The sequence below is a fragment of the Chrysochloris asiatica genome, unplaced genomic scaffold (genome assembly GCF_000296735.1).
Source record: "Chrysochloris asiatica unplaced genomic scaffold, ChrAsi1.0 scaffold00118, whole genome shotgun sequence".
In the NCBI taxonomy this organism is placed as follows: Eukaryota; Metazoa; Chordata; class Mammalia; order Afrosoricida; family Chrysochloridae; genus Chrysochloris; species Chrysochloris asiatica.
Window position 1 is genome coordinate 6,900,083 of NW_006408636.1, and position 20,428 is coordinate 6,920,510.

At 41.6% G+C, this 20,428-nt stretch overlaps 1 protein-coding gene across 1 annotated transcript in view; it reads left to right on the plus strand.

Annotated features, from left to right (window-relative positions):
• The first annotated feature begins 1,379 nt into the window (after positions 1-1,379).
• The window catches only part of IGBP1 (immunoglobulin (CD79A) binding protein 1), a 24,633-nt gene continuing 5,584 nt past the window's right edge, over positions 1,380-20,428 (plus strand). The window contains exons 1-5 of the mRNA XM_006868516.1: positions 1,380-1,570; positions 1,950-2,243; positions 7,343-7,538; positions 9,389-9,468; positions 10,048-10,160. Of these exons, the coding sequence (XP_006868578.1) occupies positions 1,380-1,570; positions 1,950-2,243; positions 7,343-7,538; positions 9,389-9,468; positions 10,048-10,160 (874 nt within the window). The remainder of the gene's footprint in view (positions 1,571-1,949; positions 2,244-7,342; positions 7,539-9,388; positions 9,469-10,047; positions 10,161-20,428) is intronic.

Sequence of the window (20,428 nt, forward strand, 5' to 3'; positions counted from 1 at the left end):
CTTTATAAGTTTTTGAAATCCCATGTGTATGTTGCACTTACAACACACATCAATTCAAAACATCCACATTCAAATGCTCAGAAGTCACATGTGGCTAGTAACTACTATCTTGAGCAGTGCAGTTCTGCATAATTGGACTGCTTTCCAAACTGATCATTTAATTTCCTAATCATATAATGGCATAGAGTACCTAATAAGGACCAGACACTGGGCTAGCCAGAGAGATTAAAAAACGAATATAATTCATATTGGTAAGGGAGACAGATTAGTAATTCAATACAAATCTAGCTATAATACAATGTGGTTGTTGTTGTTAAGTGCCATCAAGTCGGTCCCGACCCATAGCGACCCTGTATAGGGTTTCCGAAGAGCAGCTGGTGAGCTTGAACCGCTGACCTTGCAGTTCAAAAGACTTTGCAGTCTAACGCATTAACCCACAGGGCCACACCAGGACTCCGAACAATGTGGCAGGTCCTACGAAAATGTGCGGTGAGAGGTAAGAGGGAGGGCCCGGGCGTGTGAGTGCGCGCGTACGTGTGGGGGTGACGCGTCAAAGACAGTTCACAGAGGAAGTAACGTTTGACCTGGGAAGTTAGTGGTAAAAAAGGACGCAATCTTTGGGGTGGCCAGATTTACAGGTTACCAAATTATTTCTACAAAAGACAGACTCCCAGGGCACCAGGCTGAAAACACGCTGCTGTGTGTTGTGTGTAGCGGGTGGGGTGGGGGTCGGGGGCTTGAAGGGGAGAAGGGTGGGCAAGGGTAGACAGATAGTGAGGAACCTGGAGCTTTATATGGTGTGTGGGCGGAAGCCTGAGGGGGGCGCTACTTCCATTACATTCTCACGCGTCCAAAACGTAGTACGTATACTACGGCTAGCGGCGCCGACGCTATCAGCTGACGCTGGCGCACCTAGCTGGCCAGGATACTCAATCTAGGGAAAAGACTTGTGGAGTAAAGCGCGTGCCTGACTGGTTCCTAAAACTCGCTCGCGCTAGTTGGCGCGCTCTCTTTCCAATCTAGCCACAAGCTGGACCTCAGACCCAGAAACATCCAAGCCCAGTGTCAGCGAAGATAAATACATTGTAACACAGTGCCTAGGGTTTTACTTGTAACAGTTGTTTACAATCGACTCAATGGCCGTGGGCTTAATTTTCGGTTTTTGTACCTAGTAAAATTAATCCATGAAAACGGTCTCCAGGGCTGGCTGAAATCAACTTCCGGAAGTCTGTTTTTGTTCTTTTTTTGATGCGTTACTAACGAAGAACTGGCTGGATAAGTACAACGCCCCTTCCGGTTTCATTTCGTTACTCTCAGTTCTTTACCATTGTTAATTTGACCCCGGAAGTGAGGCCTTCCGGGTTCCTCCCTCCCCCAAGATGGCAACTGTAGAAGACGAATTGCTGCTGCCAAGGCTCCCCGAGCTGTTTGAAACCTGCAAGCAGTTTCTAGATGAAGTGGAAGTAGCCACTGAACCCACCGGTTCCCGGACGGTCCAGGAAAAGGTGTTCAAGGGACTGGACCTCCTTGAGAAGGTTGCGGAAATGTTATCGCAGCTCGACTTGTTCAGGTATGGGGGAGAGGGTAGTAACGGCTGAGAACGAAGGTAATAATGGTTACTAAGGGAGGAGCCATTGAGCTGGGTGGAAGAGAAATTTTTCATCTCTGTCTCCCATTGCAACGTTGTGTGCATTGTTTACATTCTCCACCTTTTTTCCGAAATAGTTAATATCACATGATTCTGCTCCCTAGTGTTGGGATGATAGCATAAGTATTGGATGTGAACACTTAGTCAGTTTCATTGAAAAAAATGAATAAAAAGACTGATCTCTGTTACCCATGCCTCATCCTTTTGCTCCTCTTCCTCCCCAGCCCTCTTCTCCTCCAGGAAGCAAGGGCCAGTTTGAAACCCTAGCTAGGCTTCACAGCCTCCTCTTTGCTCTTTCTAGCCGAAATGAAGATTTAGAAGAGATTGCTTCCACTGACCTGAAGTACCTGTTGGTGCCAGTGTTTCAAGGAGCCCTTGCCATGAAACAAGTCAACTCCAGCAAGCGTCTAGATCATTTGAAGTGGGCTCGAGAACACTTTATAAACTACTTAACTCAGTGCCATTACTATCATGTGGCAGATTTTGAGCTACCGAAAACCAAGAACAACTCTGCTGAAAATAACACTGGTAGCTCCTCCATGGCCTATCCTAGCCTTGTCGTTATGGCATCTCAAAGACAGGCTAAAATAGAGAGGTGGGTCAATGACTATAATTTTGAGGGATACCCAGTGGCAGTGCCATTGGGGGTGGGGGGTTGCATGTTCTTTGGGAGGGGGAACAGAAACACTCTCTTGGTTCTTACTGAGCATAGACTTGGGTGAGAACAAAACTTTTTGAGTATTTTTAAGAAGCCTCTGCCTTTGTTGAGGTGACCATATTACCTTTTGGTTGCCTGTATCAGCTATGTAGTTTAGCAAGTATCTTCTAACCTTTATGCATCGCACACATCATAGTCTTATGGTACATTGAGAGCACAATATCTCTTAGCTGGAATCTGCTTACAGTCTAGTTATTGATTGAGGCCTTCTGTTCTAACAGTGCACTGAATCCAGGTGTGTAATACTACAGTCTGATCTTAGTTCTGGCAGGGCTTCCTCATGTGACCTTGAACATGTTGCTTACAATCAGTTTAGTTTTAAAACATTTACTGAGTGCCATAGTGTTTAGGAACTATGCTAGTGATTGGGGATAACACTGTATGGATATAGTTGTATGACTATGGATGTTTTATGAGTATAGGTCTTTTGTACCTTGGAGGAGCTTATAGTCTGGTGAGGGAAACAAGCACAGGATCAAAATCTCAGCATAAAATGATAGGATGGATAAATGCACTAGATACTATGAAGCAGACAGAAAGAACACCTAACCAACATACAGTAATTTGATCATAGTAAATACTTTGAAAGGGACAGATGGGAAAAATAGAGTGGTCATCAGAAAGATGGAAGCAATATGGCATACCAGAGAAAGCATGGACATGGGAGCCAAACCTGAGGTGACCAGTCCAGTCTCTGTTGTTGTTGTTGTTAAGTGCCATCGAGTCGGTTCCAACCCATAGCGACCCTGTATAGGGTTTCCAAGGAGTGACTGGTGCTTGAATCACCGACCTTATGGTTCAAACGACTTTGCATTCCAGCACATTAACCCACAGCGCCACACCAGGACTCGCCTACTAAATAAATGAGGCATCATCTAGCCCCCTGAGCCTTTATTTCCTCATCCACTCACAGTGATATATTATTACCACTTACGGAGCACTTTCATGTTTACTGTTGTATTTGATCCTCTTAACCCATGGAGCAGACATTCTTTTCCCTATTTAAGAAATAAGAAACGGGCTCCGAGAGTTGACTTGCCCAAGTTACATAGCTAGTAACCTGGGTAGAGCTTAAATTAAGATCTCCAAATTCCCAACTCTAGTGCTGTTTCCACTGTAGCATAGAAAAGACAAGAGTGGTCATTTGAAAGGGTAGAAAATGGGTTGAGGGAAAAAGTATTCTAGGATAAGAGGAAGGAGTGAGTCTTGGAAGAATATGTGTCGGGGACTGGCTTGATAACAAAGTGAAATGGTAAAGACTTAGCCTTGGAAATGCCTTAGTAAAAGCAGCATTAGCTCTTTAAATACACGTGTATAGGTGGCAAAGTGAAGCTATAGAGATTTCATGCTGAAGAATGGAATTGAATTCTGCAGTGATTTGTCATCTGGTGAGGGTGATGGTAGCATATAGTCCACAAGACTAACAAAAGGATAGATGAGTAAGAGTGACCGCTCAACTGAAGTTTGGTAGCATAGATTTGTATTTGATTCATAAGGCACAAATTTGTGATTCATTAGCTCTTCAGCAGCTTGAGTACATGAAAAGGGAGTGGTGAACATTGCCCAGAGTCAGAAAGGTCATTGGAACAGGATTCTACGGTGATACGGAGTGTTTCCATGTAATCGTTCACCATGAGGGGTTGAGAACAGTGCTGAAGGTCTGTTTTGTGCTGTTGAGTCAATTCTGATTCATAGTAATCCTATATGATAGACTAAAACGGCCTCATAGAATTTCCTAGGCTGTAATTTTTATGGGTCCTGGTGTGGCACTGTGGGTTAATGCGCTCAACTACAAAGACAGTGTTGGTCTAACAAAACAGGAGTTTAGGAACCAAAGTCCCAAAGACGACAAAGAGCAAAGGAAGTAGAAAAGAAGGGACGATTTAGAGTGTGCAGTTAGATCATATGTATGTTATGTTGTTGTTAAGTGCTGTCTAGTCGGTTCCGACTCATAGTGACCCTGTAAGAGGTTTCCAAGGAGTGGCTGGTGAGTTTGAACCGCCAACCTTGCAGTTTAAACAGACCTTGCGGTTCAGTGCATTATCCTGCAGCGCCAGAATGGAAAAAGAAGCAAATGGACTTTATTCAGAGGACCCCCTAGATTAACCTAGAATTTACCCTGGATTATATACATCCTAAGACTCAGGAATCCTGGTATGGTGCTGTCGCATAAGCATTGATTGCTAACCTCCAGGTCAGCCATTCAAACCCACTATCTGCTCCTTAGAAGCCCTATACCGGGTTGCTGTGAGCACTTAACAACAAACAACAAGGCTCTAGTATATATTTTTCCTGTTACTAGGTACATCCAGGAAAGTGAGTGAGGGTAGAAGTGGTACCAAAGCCTAAACAATTTCTTTGAATGGTTGGGTACTTATCGTTGACCTTCTGAAAATCATTTGTGTTACAGAGACATGACTGTGAACTGTTGTGCACTGGGGATGGGTACAGTCTTTGAAGAAGATCTTTTGGGAGCTAGATGTTCAGGATCTTCCTCATGAATTTATGTACACAGCACAGTATCTTTGTGATTCAAAATGCTTCTGTGGATAAGAAACATTTAGCAGACTGCATTGGGAATAGAGTGACTCACCTGAGGAATACAATAATTTTCCATTTGCTGCAAATACCTGAAGAACTCTTACTTCAGCTACCCCAACACCTGAGTCCTACAGCTCCAGATCCCTCTCTTAGGGTGTTGCTTTGGTTATCTGCTTGTGGTGGTGGTGGTTGTTAGTTGCTGTCAAGTCGGTTCGTCTCATAATGGCCCTGTTGTAGGGTTTCAGAGGAGCAACTGTTAGGTGCTTACACAGGGGTCAATTCTTAATTCTCTGTTCTATACTTCCTTGGTGATCTTATGTAGTCCCATCTCCAGCCCTGGCTTCTTCACTGAACTCCAAATTTTTATATCCAATAGATTATTTGAAATCAACAATTGTGAGGATGATGTACAACTGGGTAGTGTTTCATTCTATTGTACATAGGGTTGCTGTGAGTTCGAATTGCCTCAGCAGTACCTAAACACAAAAAAATTGAGATCGACCCTTGGATAGACCCCTGAGACTTTAAATTTTAACACTAAACTCTTGTTTCTGAATCTTCCTCCCACTACCCCCGCCCAGCCTTTCTTCCTCCAACTTAGTAAATGGCAACCCAATTCTGGTAGTTGCTGAGCTCAAAAATGTTGGTATTTATCCTTGACTCCTCTCCTCACTTTCTATCAAGCTCTGACATCCAATTAATCCTGTCTGAACAATACTTTAAATAACATCCACATCTGACCACCTCCATCACTGCCTCTGTATTTCAAGTCACCATCTCTCACCTAGATTTTAATAGATTTCTCTGCTTTCACCCTTGCCTCCAGCCTCCACAGTCAACACTCCACACAACAACTAGCATGACCCTTATAATAAAAAGTATTTTCATGTCTCCTTAGGAGTCACATTACATACTCTGTTCAAGAATCCTCCAGTGGCCTTCCCATCTCCACAAGTTGTAACACTAGCTTTCTCTCTGGCTTAATTTCCTATCCATTTCTCACTCCATTCCAGCCACATTGATCTCCTTGCTATTACTCAAAAACATTATTCCCATACCAGGTTCTTTATATTTGCTTTCCCTATTCTCAGACTACTACCAGATATCTACCTGGCTCACTTCCTTATTTCCTTTAAGTCTTTGCTCAAATGTTAACCCCTGCAAAAACGGCTTTCCTTACTACCTTTTATGTAACAGCACCCTTACTATACTATCACTCTATTCACTTGTTGCTTTTGGGCTTCTTCATACTATGAACCACCATATGACCCACCATATGACTCATCTATTTCTTTTTTTCTATCTTCTCCCACTAGAATGAAAGCTTCATGAGAGCAAGGACTAAGTTTATACACTGCTGTGTCTCTTCAGCACTAAGACTAGTGCCTGTCACACAGCATGTACTTGGTAAATAATTGTTGGTTGAATGAGTGGATTACAGGTGACAGACTAGAATACATCCTTAAAAAGGTAGCCAGGGTAGTTAAATCTACCAGTTGCCATTCAGTTTCATTTGGAAATACATAGGACTCATGGTAATCCCATGTGTTTCAGAGTAAACTTGTGTCCCATGGGGTTTTCAATGGCTGTGATCTTTCAGAATTAGATTGCCAAGTCTTTCTTCTGAGACACCACTGTGTGGATTTGAACTGCCAACTTTTCAGTTAGTAGTTGAGTGATTAACAACCATTTGTGCCACCCAGGTAATCCATCCAGGGTGGGTGTGAGTCTTTAAATATAAGGATGAGTCAGAAGAGCTGGGAATGTTTGTTTTTGTTTTTTTTCCAGAAGAAAAGAAGAGATGAATATTTATTAAGCTGTTTTACAAGGAATTCCTGTATCAATAGGAGGTAAATGATCCCTAAGATTCTGTGATTCTTTGAAAGTGTAATTAGCAAATGAAAGCATGTGGGAACCATCTTGTGATACTAATTACCCAGCCTAGTAAGGGTTAAGGAGCTCTGGTAGCATAGTGGTTACGAATTGGGCTGCTAACCTCAGGGTCAGCAGTTCAAAACTACGAGCTGTTCCGTGGGAGAAAGATGAAGCTTTCTGCTCCCGTAAAGATTTACAGCCTCGGAAACCTTGTACAGGGTCACTATGAGTCGGAGCTGACTTCATGACACATAACCACCACCACCACCACCACCAGTAAGCGTTGATGTGTAAACTAAACACTCCCATCCTTAAAGAGAATGGCGGAAGTTGGGTCAGACAAGGCTACTTGTTATTTTTCTGGCTTTAGAATGTATTTATCAGCCTCTGCTGATCCTCTTCTTGCCTGGTGGCAAACTCTGGGGGTGTATTCCTGCCAAGGTGGACATCAGCGTACTTATTAGCTAGCAATTTGAAAAGGTAAAACCTTATTATTACCGTCTTTTGATCGAATGCCACTTTATTTTTAAGTACACGAGTAATACTTTTCTGTGGAACAGATACAAGCAGAAGAAGGAGATGGAGCATAGATTGTCTGCACTGAAGTCTGCTGTGGAAAGTGGTCAAGCAGATGATGAGTGTATTCGTGAATATTACCTCCTTCACCTTCGAAGGTGGATTGGTATCAGTTTGGAAGAAATTGACAGCATTGATCAAGAGATAAAGATTCTGAGAGAAAAAGACTCCTCAAAAGAGGTAAGCCTCATTATTGTCTATATAATTCAAAAAGATTGAATATTCTACAAGAGAGTAATCAAATTAAAATTCCTATACAATTCCATAAAACTATTTTTCTTAGATTAATGGAGGAAGGCTGAAGGTTCAGTAGGATAGTTTTCTCTTTAACTTACAGTATTATTTACCAGTCCTTTTGTAATCTGTAATGCATTTCTAGTCATTTCTATTTTGTGACATGCCATGAGAAAGAGAGACTTCTCTGGGAAGTTGTGACTTGTGGTTGACTATTATAAACAAAGGGAATGAGAAATAGGCTAGGAAAGGGCATGAAAAGTGAAACTGGAGGAGAGCTAGAAAAGACAAGCATGAAGATTTAAAAAAAAAAAAAGGACGGGATATGTTTAAGTTGGGGAAGGGGGAGAAATCAAGATTTAACTTCACACAGTGATGTACTCACACACTTTCAGATCACCCAAGTATGAGACACAGCAAGGACATCTCCATGCACAAAATGATGTCAGGTATACTGGTAAAGAAAGGCTGACATAACATAATTTTGTTTTTCTTTGAATATCATCATCCTGCTTTGGAGCTGCTGCTTCAGAAGACTAGGCTCTACTACCACTTCTCTTTGATTCAGAATGCATCATAAATTAAGATGAATTTATCAGCTGGTCACAGGCATTTATTTAAGTCCTCAGAGAAACATCTATCTTTGGCAGTGTAATGGTTACGAATTGGGCTTCTAATCTCAAGGTCAGCAGTTCGAAACTACCAGCGGTTCCGTGGGAGAAAGATGAGGCTTTCTGCTCTCGTAAAGATTTTCAGCCTCAGAAACCCTGTGCAGGTTCGCTATGGGTCAGAATTGACTTGACAGCACTTAACAACAACAATCAAATTAGCCCCGGAGCTCTTACTCAACCTATTTTCTCCTTGCTAAAGGATCAAAGAATGAAGAATTAGTATTCGAATACTGTAAAGGTCCTTGTGACTGGAATCTTCTGGATCCTAAGTGACCCCTTTATTTTTCTTAAATGCTCTGGTGCTGTAAAATAAGCACTAGACCGCAAGGTTGATTTGAACTGCAAGGTGGTGGTTCAAATCCACCAGCCGCTCCTTGGAAACCCTATACAGGGTCATTATGAGTTGGAGCTGATGCAACAGCACTTAACAACAAAAACACAATGTTCTTTCATGTGGTATTGGGATTGGCTATGAAAGTGATGAGCTGGAACCAAGTAACAAAAAACAAAAAAGTTCCTATGACCATAGGTTGTTTCAGTATGCCCCTAGAAAGCCAGTGTTCCTGAAACTTTTCTTTACACCTTTATATGAAAACTACTAACCTATCCTTTCTCCTTCACTTATCTACTTTCAAAACATCCTAGGAGTTCTTGGCAGATATGTTGAAAGGGACTTTGGAAGTAATTTACTGTAATCATTTACTGTTTCCACTGAAACCAGGCTTAAGAGAACGGGGTTTCAAATTCAGCTCAAGGGATTTAGATGTCAAAATCTCCTTATTGGGGGATGTTTTAAATCCAAGTAAATTTTTACCTGAGAGATAGCTGCTGTAAGAATTTCTTCTTCCTCCCTTTTAGCAAGGGAGAGTTAGGCAACCTCCATCTACTGTTGTTAAGTGCTGTTGACCCTGTGTAGTATTACTGAGGAGTGGCTGGTGAGTTTGAACCACTGACCTTGAGGTTCAAACCAACCTTGCAGTCCAGTGCTTATCCTACAGTGCCATACCATGATTCCATTAGTATTCTGCAACTATAGGGAACAAGTGAAATTGAAATTAAGAACCTCCATAGTAGGATGGGCCAAATGCCAAATGCCGTTCTCACCATTTTAATTTTTTTTTTCAGGCATCAACTTCTCACACATCTCGTCAGGACAAGCCACCACTGAAACCCTTTATTCTCACTCGAGACATGGCCCAAGCCAAGTAGGTAGTACTTGAAAGTTGGTTGCCTTTAAAACTCAAGTTTAAAAATAAGCTCAAAAAAAAACAAAATTAATAACAGAAAGAAAAAATCTAATGGGGAAATGTATACTTAAACTTGTCCTCTTCATTATTGCCATGCTTCCTGCATTTAGCTACAATTCTCAAAGGACTTGTTGCCTGTCTAGTATTTAATTCTGAGCTCTTCAGATTCTTTTTCCTAGGGTTAGTCAGAAGGATCTCCTTCCCTCTCTATTATACCTTTCAGACCCTGCAATCATAAATACCCCTTCTACATTGTCAGTACTGCTCTGTGGTTATTGACCTTTGGGATTGCTTATTGGGAGATGATCCTGGGCTGGTTTTTTTGTTTGTTTGTTTTTTATTAAACCTCTTGGCTCTAATGCTTATTTCTGGATGCCACTTTTATCATATATCCTACAGAAGTTTTTACAACTCTTTAAGAGATAGCTGGGTAGGGAAATGAAGTTAAACCAGATTCAGATTTTGTCACTAAAGAGAAGAGGCATTTTAATAGTGCTATTTGTGTTTAGTTTTCCAACTGCAGTGTGATTTTTACAGGGTATTTGGAGCTGGCTATCCAAGCCTAGCAACTATGACAGTGAATGACTGGTATGAACAGCATCGGAAACACAGCGCATTACCTGATCAGGGAATAGCCAAGACCACATCAGGTATGAATTGGTGGTAGGGAAGTAGTTTTACTTTTGGTCTCCTACTCCCTAGCGAAGCTCTGGTAGCATAGTGGTTACGAGTTGGGCTGCTAACCTCAAGGTCAGCAGTTCGAAACTGCCAGCTGTTCTGCAGGAGAAAGATGAGGCTTTCTGCTCTAGTAAAGATTTACAGCCTCTGAAATGCTGTACAGGGTCACTATGGGTCAGAACCAACTCCACGGCACACCACCACTACCACCACCAATCCCTACCAATCAGATTCATTGCAAGTATTATTGTCCTTTAGGAGAATAAGTGGTCTCAGTTAAGATTCTAAATAACAGTATTATATTGTTACTTAGCAGAAAATTCTAGGAAGGTGGCACTGAGGCAACATAGTTTTTGGATCTTCAAATTCCCACATAAAAAAAGCTACCTGAGTGTACTGGAGGAGAGTCACCAAAAACAGGTAAAAATGGGAGAGCAACCAGTACCAAGAAGAAGGGAATGGTACTTGGAACTTCTCAAGGGTAAAGACTTAGACATATGTCCTTGGTGCCCAACCTGGTAACTGGATCATAGTGGATACTCCAGTGTCTAGATGTCCTTGGAAGGAACAGATGGAGAAAGTGGTCCTCAAAAAGTTAGAGACAATATGGAGAAGCAAAAAAAAAAAAAAGCATGAATTTAAAAAGCCAAACGTGGTTCATCAATCCAACGTCTACTTGTTAAGTACTGTCGAGTTGGTTCCAACTCATAGTGACCCTGTACAGGATTTCCAAAGCTGTAAATCTTTGCAGGAGCAGATAGCCTCATCTTTCTCCCTTGGAGCCGGTGGGCTCAAACCACCAGCCTTATGGTTAGCAGTTCAATACTTAATCCTACAAAGCCACTGCACTCCCACTACTTAATAATTAAGGCATTATCTAGTCCATTTAATAATTAAGTCATTTTCTAGTCCCTTTAAGCCTCAATTTTCTTCTCACATGTTGCAAAAAAAAAAAAAAAAAAAGACACACCCATACCTCTAACAACATTCTAATCCTCAGCTGGGTTTGATCATTCATGGCTATGACCACAGTTCTTCCAGTGAGGACAGCTCTCAGCCGTGTCCATAAGCAGAGCTATCTCTGCCCATCCAAGATTACAAAGCTTTTTTAGGGCTGCTGAAAAATGCTCACAAGGCACATAACTCCACTGTAAGCCTCACCCTGAAGGTACTGGCTCTAGCACCATGGGTCATCAAACCTAGCTCCTCCAATAAGTGCCTCATGGCACTCTATTTTACAAACAAACCTCCTGTTCAAAGTCACTCAACTTTACCTGCCCCATGGACTGGGAAGGCCACTGCTCTGTCTTATACTATGGCTCTTGGCTTTGCTGCTGCTCCTCTGCCACTGCTCCATTATCACAGCTTTCTGTCCCTGGGTTGAGGAGGTTCAGTGCACAGGGATCTTTGGGTCCAAACGACATGCTCTACTCCCCTCCTGCTTCTGAGATGGCTCATTTTATACCTTGTTAGAGTTCCATGTTTTTACCATCACAATGAACTGTTAACAGTCATTTATTTATAGCTAAATCATGTCATCCTATCTTCTCTCACCTTCTCCTGCGTATCCATCAGGGAGAGAGTCATTTTGTGGGTGTTGCAAAGACAAGGGATAACAGTTGTTGTTGTTATTGTTAAGTGTCATCCAGTCAGTTCCAACCCATAGGGCCTCTGTATAGGGTTTCCGGGGAGCAGCTGGAGAGTTTGAACCACCAACCTTGGGGTTCAAACTGACCTTGTGGTTGAGTACCACACCAGGGCGTCAGGGATAGAAGAGATAAACTAAATAAATCACTACCTGACAGGCCTTCTCCAGGCTCTTCTAGCCATTGTCCCTTTCATACATGCAGGATTAACTTTGGAACCAACTTGACAGCACTTAGCAACAATCAATCATTTTAACTGAGCATGCTCATGAATGTAAGGCAGCCACTTACTGCCTTTATCTCCCCCATTTTAGATAGCCAATTTCTAAACTCTGGTTTGGTGCTGTAGGATCCGCACAGGACTTGTGAACCACAGGGTTGAAAGTTCAAACCCACTAGCTGCTCCTTGGAAACCCTATGAGTCAGAATCAACTCAACTGTACCATTCAATCCAATATTCTCAGGAGACAAGCATGTTCCTTGGTGTGAAGAATCTTCTATTCCTGTTGGAACTTTGGCCATCTGCATTCATAAGAAAGTCCAATCTAGAACAAGCCATAAAAACTGCAGCAATTTATACCAGCCTACAATGTCACACAAGGAGCTCTGGTAGCGTAGTGGTTACGAATCAGGCTGCTAATCTCACGGTCAGCAGAGGCTTTCTGCTCCTGTAAAGATTTACAGCCTCGGAAACCTGTACAGGGTCGCTATGATTCAGAACTGACTCCACAGCACATAACAACAACAGTGTCACACAGGAGTCCTGTTATAGCACTGTAGGATAAGCACTGGACCACAAGGTCAATTTGAACTGCAATGTCAGCAGTTCAAACTCACCAGCTGCTCCTCAGAAACCCTATATAGGATCGCTGTAAGTTGAAAATGGTTCAGTAGCACTTAACAACAGCACAATGTCTTACATACATAGGGTGCTATGGGTCGGAACCAATTCGACGGCACTTAACATCAAAAAAAAACAATGTCACACACAGTCCTGTGTGATGCATTGTAAGATAAGCACTGGTGACCACAAGTTCAAGTTCAAACCCACCAGCCACTCCTTGGAAACCCTATACAGGGTCACTGTGAGTCGGAACTAGCTCGACATCACTTAACAGTACAACTACAGTGTCACATCTTTCTCTTCATTTGGTCAGGTTCTGGTCAATTCAAGCCTAACCATCCTAGGTAGGTCAAATGGGTACCAGCTATAAGTTTGGGAGTCCACACTTGCCTCTGTGCACTTCAGACTAGCTGGCCCCTTCACTCTCTCCACACAACTCTCTAAAGATCCGACCAACCAACCATTCCTCTTCTCTTTGAACATGTCTCTTCATTGCCGCAAATCCCCACTTCCATTCATCAAGTGGACCCAGGTGGTTACCAGCGAATGTACCAGGCTGTCTGTTTGCCAGCTCTCTAACTTTGTCCTAAGGGGCATAGTGGTTACGAATCGGGCTGCTAACCTCAGGGTCAACAGTTCGAAACTACCAGCTATTCCGTGGGAGAAAGATAAGGTTTTCTCCTCCCGAAAAGATTTACAGCCTTGGATACCCTGTACATGGTCGTTATGAGTCGGAACCGACTCCACGGCAGGGTTTGTTTTTTGTTGTTGTTTTTTTTTTTCCTGATGGGCAGAGACTTTTCGTGCCTTGATGCATCCAACAGCAGACTGCTTGCTCATGGTTCAAAATGCCAGTCATTTTTGTTTTTTCTACAGGTCTTTCAGATATAAACCACACATTCCTTTTGCAGTTCTGTATGGGTCTTAGGTTTTCTACGTAAGCTACTGGTTTATATAAAGCCTATTCTTCTGGGCAATTCCTAACACTTCTTTTAGCATAGCTAGGGTCCTGGTGTGGCACTTATTAATTAATGTGCTAGACTGCAACATTGGTTTGAACCTCAAGGTCAGTGGTTCAAACTCACCAGCCACTCATCAGAAACTCTATACAGGGTTGCTATGGGTTGGAACCGACTCAAATAGCACTTAACAACAACAGTAATCAAGTACAGACTAAAGGGTGAACTTGCAAGCTCTCTGTATTCAAGATACCCAGTTACCATTTCTGTCACTTGAGCATTTGGCCTTTGGCATATGACATATGACTGAGTAAGTGTTAAAGATGGTGGATCGGGTAGACAAGCAGTAAGGAGCTCTTGTCACCAACAACACAGAATACTGGACCAAGCAGGCTCAAGGGATGATGCTAGAACTCCAAACCACATATAAAGGAATATTTAGAAGATTGGAAGGCTTACAGCTAGGGGAGTTTGTAGCAGAATCAAGAAATCCATTGCTTTATAATTCAAGATGCTAAGCTACTCCTGGAGCCGCCATCTTGGGAGAGACCAAGTAGGGGAAGGATCAAAACAGCCAAGAATGCCTGACAGAACTGCAGATACAGGTGTGGACATTCTTTTTTGGTATCTATTCATTGGTCTCTCACTGTCTGCACACCTCCATTCTGGTGACTAAAGGGGATGCCTGATGAAGGGACACCCCACCCACCCCCTGGAGGATTCTACTACGCATGTACATAGGTCTCCTCTAAATTTAAAGTGACAGCTTCCACTTAAAACCAAATGGCCACCACTTGTCTGTCAGTTTGTTTTACTGTGGTGGTTTGTGAGTTGCTGTGATTCTGAAAGCTATGCCACCAGTAATTTAAATACCAACAGGGTCACCCATGGTAGACAGGTTTCAGACAAGCTTACAGACAAAGATAAACTAGGAAGAAAGAGTGATGAATTACTTCCGAATCTTTAGTCACTGAAAACCTTATGAATAGCAAACAAAAACACTGTCAGATATAGTGCCAGAAATGAACCCCTCAGGTTGGAAGGTACTCAAAATGCGACGGGGGAAGATCTGCCTCCTCAAAGCAGAGTTGACTATGGTAAAATGAATGGAGTATAAAACTAGCGGGAAAAAAAGCCCACAAGACCTTCATTTACTGATGGGCCACAACTTAAAATGAAGAGAAACAGCTGTAAACATCCATTGAAAATCGGAACATGGAATGTACGAAGTATGAATCTGGGAAAATTGGAAGTTGTCAAAAATGAAATGGAACTCATAAACATTGATATCTTAGGCATTAGTGAGCTTAAATGGGCTGGTACTGGCTATTTTGAATCTGATAACTATGCTAGGAATGACAAATTGAAGAGGAATGGTGTTGCATTCATTGTCAAAAAGAACATATCCAGATCAGTCATGAGGTACAACGCTGTCTGTGATAGGATAATATCAATGCGCCTACAGGGAAGCCCAGTTAATACCACTATTATTCAAATTTAGGCACCAACCACTAAAGCCAATGAGGAAGAAACAGAAGATTTCTACCAGCTTCTTCAATCTGAAATTGATCAAACATGCAATAAGATATTTGATTGGAATGCAAAGGTTGGGAGCAAAGAGGAAGGATCAGTAGTTGGAAAATATGGTGATAGAAATGATGCTGGAGAACGCATGATAGAATTCTGCAAAACCAATGATGTGTTCATTTCAAATACCTTCTTCAAACAGTGTAAGAGACTACTATACACATGGACCTCGCCAGATGGAATACACAGAAATCAAATTGACTACATCTGTGGAAAGAGATGATGGAAAAGCTTCATATCATCAGTGAAAATAAGGCAGGGGCAGACTGTGGAACAGACCATCAATTACTGATACGCAAATTCAAACTGAAGCTGAAGAAAATAAAAACAAGTCCACGAGAGCCAAAATATGACCTTGAGTATATCCCACCTGAATTTAGAGATCATCTGAAGAACAGATTAGATACATTAAACACTAAAGACTGAAGACCAGAAGAGTTTTGGGATGACATCAAGAACATCATACAAGGTAGAAAGCAAAAAGTTTATTGAGAAGACAAGAAAGAAGGAAAAGGTCAAAATGGATGTCAGAAGAGACGCTGAAACTTGCTCTCCAGTGTAGAGATACTAAAGCAAATGGAAGAAATGAGGAGGTACAAGAGCTTAACAGAAAATTTCAAAGATCAGCTCGAGAAGATAAAGCCAAATATTACAGTAAAATGTGTAAAGATCTGGAATCAGAAAACCAAAAAGGAAGAATACGCTCAGCATTTCTCAAGCTAGGGGAACTGAAGAAAAAATTCAAGCCCCGACTTTTGTTATTGAAAAATTCTCTGGGCAAATTATTGAATGATGCAGAAAGCATCAAGAGAAGATGGAAGGAATACACAGTCACTGTACCAAAAGGAAATGGTTAATGTTCAGCCGTTTCAAGAGGTAGCATATGATCAAGAGCCAATGATACTGAAGGAGGAAGTCCAAGGTGCACTGAAGGAAGTGGCAAAGAACAAGAGACCAGGAATTGATGGAATAAAAATTGAAATCTTTCAAGAAAGTGAGGCAGCAGAGGAGGCACTCACTCATCTCTTCCAAGAAATTTGTAAGACAACTATCTGGCCCACTGATTGGAAGAGATCCATATTTGTGCCCATTCCAAAGAGAGGTGATCCAACAGAATGCGGAAATCATCAGACAGTCTCTTCTCTTTGATATCCCACGCTAGTAAAGTTTTGCTAAATGTAATAACAGAAATGGCTACAATCACACATTGACAGAGAACTTCCAGAGTTTCAAGCTGGATTCAGAAGAGGCCGTGGAACGAGGGATATCATTGCTGATGTCTGATGGATCTTGGCTGAAAGCAGAGAATATCAGAAAGATGTTTACCTGTGCTTTATTGACTACGCAAAGGCTTTCAATTGTGTGGATCATGACAAGCTATGGACAATATTGTGAAGTGTGAGTATTCTGGGACACTTAATTGTGTTCATGAGGAATCTGGACCTGGACCAAGAGGCAGTTGTTCAAACAGAATATGGGAACACTGAATAGTTTAAAATTAACAAAGGTGTACAACAGGGTTATATTCTTTCACCATAGTTATTTAACCTTTATGCTGAGCAAATAATCCGAGAAGCTGGGTTCTGTGAAGAAAAATATGGCATCAGGATTGGAGGAAGACTCACTAACAACCTGCGATATGCAGATGATACAACCTTGCTTGTTGAAAGTGAAGAGGACATAAAATATTTACTGATGAAGATCAAAGAACACAGCCTTCGGTATGGATTGCATCTCAATGTCAGGAAAACAAAAATCCTCACCACTGGACCAATAAACAACATTCTTATCAACAGAGAAAAGATTGAAGTTGTTAAGGACTTCATTCTTCTTGGATCAACTATCAACACTCATGGAAGCAGCAGTCAAGAGATCAAATGGCATATTGCATTAGGCAAATCTGCTGCACAAGACCTTTTTAAAGTGTTGAAGAGCAAAGATGTCAGTTTGAGGACTAAGGTGCGCCTGACCCAAGCCGTGGTGTTTTTAATAACTTTATATGCATGTGAAAGCTGGACAGTGAATAAGGAAGACCATAGAAGAATTGATGCCTTTGAGTTATGGTGTTGGAGGAGAATACTGAAAGTGCCATGGGTTGCCAAAAAAACCAGTAGATCCGTTTTGGAAGAAGTGCAGCCAGAGTGCTCCTTAGAGGCCAAGATGGCCAAATTTTGCCTCTCATACTTTGGACATATTGTCAGGAGGGAGCAGTCACTGGAGAAGATAAGGTGGAGGGTCAGAGAAAAAGAGAAAGATCCCCAACAAGATGGATTGGCCAAGTGGCAGCATCGATCGACTCAAGCGTGGCAACAGTAGTGAGGTTGGCCCAGGATCAGGCAGTGTTTCATTCTGCTGTGCATAAGGTAACTAGGGGATCGGTACCGACTTGATGACACCTAACAACAACAACAAATATGACTGACCGGATCAAGCAGGCCCTGGCTCACTATCAGCCTTCTTGTTTATTTGCCCTGGCTTTTTCCCCAGGTAGTGGCTTTTCTCCCTTCTTTTGCAGCATACTTCTTACATTCCTTTCAACCATTAGTTAACCACCAGAGTAACCTAACAATCAAAAGTTTCACTTCCAATACTCCTTCATTTTTTCTTTTACAAAGCCCTGTTCTTCCATGCATCTAGAGACATTGCTGTGAATTTCAATCCTGAAGCCAACTGCACACAAAAAAAGATACAACCATCCATCTAACAGCACTCTTCTGCTTGTCAGCTGGGTTTAATAAATTTATTGCACTGGCCACACACAACTCGAACATCGTACTCAAAGTTATGAGGTTTAGTAGGGAAGTTAACAGGTTACAATTCAGGGTCAGAAATGTTCCAAGACCTAGTTCTTACAGTCAGGACAGCTTCTTGTCAGTCGTGCCTGCAGGCAGGCCCCTCTCTGATCCTCGGCCCCTTGGCCTAGCCTTTACCCTGCTCCTGTAGTGTTGTAAAACTCTTTAAAGGCTGCTGATAAATGCTCACAGAGGGTACCACTGTACCATAATCCTCAGCCTGAAGGCACTCAGCAGACCTAACTCCTCCAATTATATTACATTAGATAGATCATCCATAGATTCTTTGCATCCGTAGATATCATTGTTGTTGTTAAGTGCCATTGAGTTGGTACTGACTCATAGTAAACTTGTATATGGTTTCCAGGGAGCGGCCTGTAAGCTTGAACCACCAACCTTGTGGTTCAAACTGATTTTTGAAGTCCAGCGCATTCACACACAGCACCACAACAAGTATAGGGGTTAGGGTTTAAGCACATATATTTTAGGGAGACACAATATAGTCAGTAAAATGAATGTAATACATCTGACAGCTATAGTAAAAGAGAAGAGGTAAAATGTTTGCAGAAGTCTTATGTTTTATGTAAAGCTGTCTTTATTATTGTTGTGTAGAAAATTACTCTAAAACTTAACACCTTTACAACAAATATTTAAATATGTCACATAATTTCTGAGAGTGAGGAATTTTTAAAATTAACTGAACTGGGTGATTCTGACTCAGGATTTCTTACAATGTTGCAGTTAAGCTGTTCACTGGGCCTAGGTGATCTGCCTCAAAGATCACCCATGTGGCAGTTGGCTATAGGCTTCATGTGACCCTCTACATAGTGCTGATTCCAACTTAATAACCTTCTATAACCATCTGAGATCTGAGAGAGAATCACTGAGATGGAAGCTTCATTGTCTTTTTATAATTTAATGTTGGAAGTGACATGCCATCACTTTTTCCATATTCTGTTGGTCACACAGCCCAACCCTGATAGTGTGGGAATGGCATGGATACTAAAGGCAAGGCTCATTGAAGTGACTGTCTATTGTATTTTCTACAGAAAACGCTTTAAAAAAGGACTACAAAGAAACATAACTAAAAAGCTGACAAAAGGGAAGAAGACAATTAAAAAAGAACAGAAGAACAAAAAAATAGATGAGATAAAAAACAAATAGACTGGTATATCCAAACCCAACCTATAGGATAATACCTTAAATGTAAATAAAATAAACCCTAAAATTAGAAATTACAGATTGATTTCTAAATCAGCAACCCAATTGTATGCTGTCTATAAAAGATGCATTTTAAATATAAAGATACATTAGTTGAAAATAAAAATATTGAGACTATATGTAACGTGCTAGTAAAAAATATAAGATATAAAGCTGGAATAGATGTTTTCTTATTGTTAAGTACTGTGTGGAGTTGGTTCCGACTCATAGTCACCCTATGTAATGTTTCTGAGGCATGACTGATGGGTTTGAATCAGCAACCTTACAGTTAGCAGTCCAGTGCTTATCCCACAGCACCACAGCAGGACTCTGGAATAGTTATTGTGTTAGATAAAGTAGATTTAATGGCAAAGTATTATTAGAAAAAGTAACATTTTATACTGATAAAAGGGGCAGTTTATTAGGAAAACATAATAGTGATAAATGTTTTTGTGCCCAATAACAAACTTCAAACTTCATGAAGAGAAATGGGCAGAATTAAATGGAGAAATGGACAAACCCACAATTATATTTGGAGAGTTTAATACACTCAGTAATTGATAGACTTGTTGTTGTCAAGTGCCATCGAGTCGGAACCGACTCAGCAATCCCATGCACAGCAGAACGAAACAATGTCCGATCCTGGGCCAACTTCACTACCGCTGCCACACTTGACGCCATCAATGATGCCACCTGGCCAATCCATCTTGTTGGGGATCTTCCTCTTTTTCTCTGATCCTCTATCTTACCCAGCATGACATCCTTTTCTAGCGACTGTTCTCTCCTAACAATATGTCCAAAGTATGAGAGATGAAGTTTAGCCATCTTGGTCTCCAAGGAGCACTCTGGCTGCACTTCTTCCAAAACAGATCATTTGGCAGTCCATGGCACTTTTAGTATTTTCCTCCAACACCACAATTCAAAGGCATCAAAGGTCTTCCTTATTCACTGTCCAGCTTTTGCATCCATGTGAGGCTATTAAAAATACCATGGCTTGGGTCATGCGCACCTTAGTCCTCAAGCTATCTTTGCTCTTCAACACTTTAAAAAGTTCCTGTGCGGCAGATTTGCCTAATGCAGTACGTCGTCTGATCTCTTGACTGCTGCTTCCGCAAATGTTGATAGTTGATCCAAGAAGAATGAAGTCCTTGACAACTTCAATCTTTTCTCCGTTGATGAGAATGTGGTTTATTGGTCCAGTGGTGAGGATTT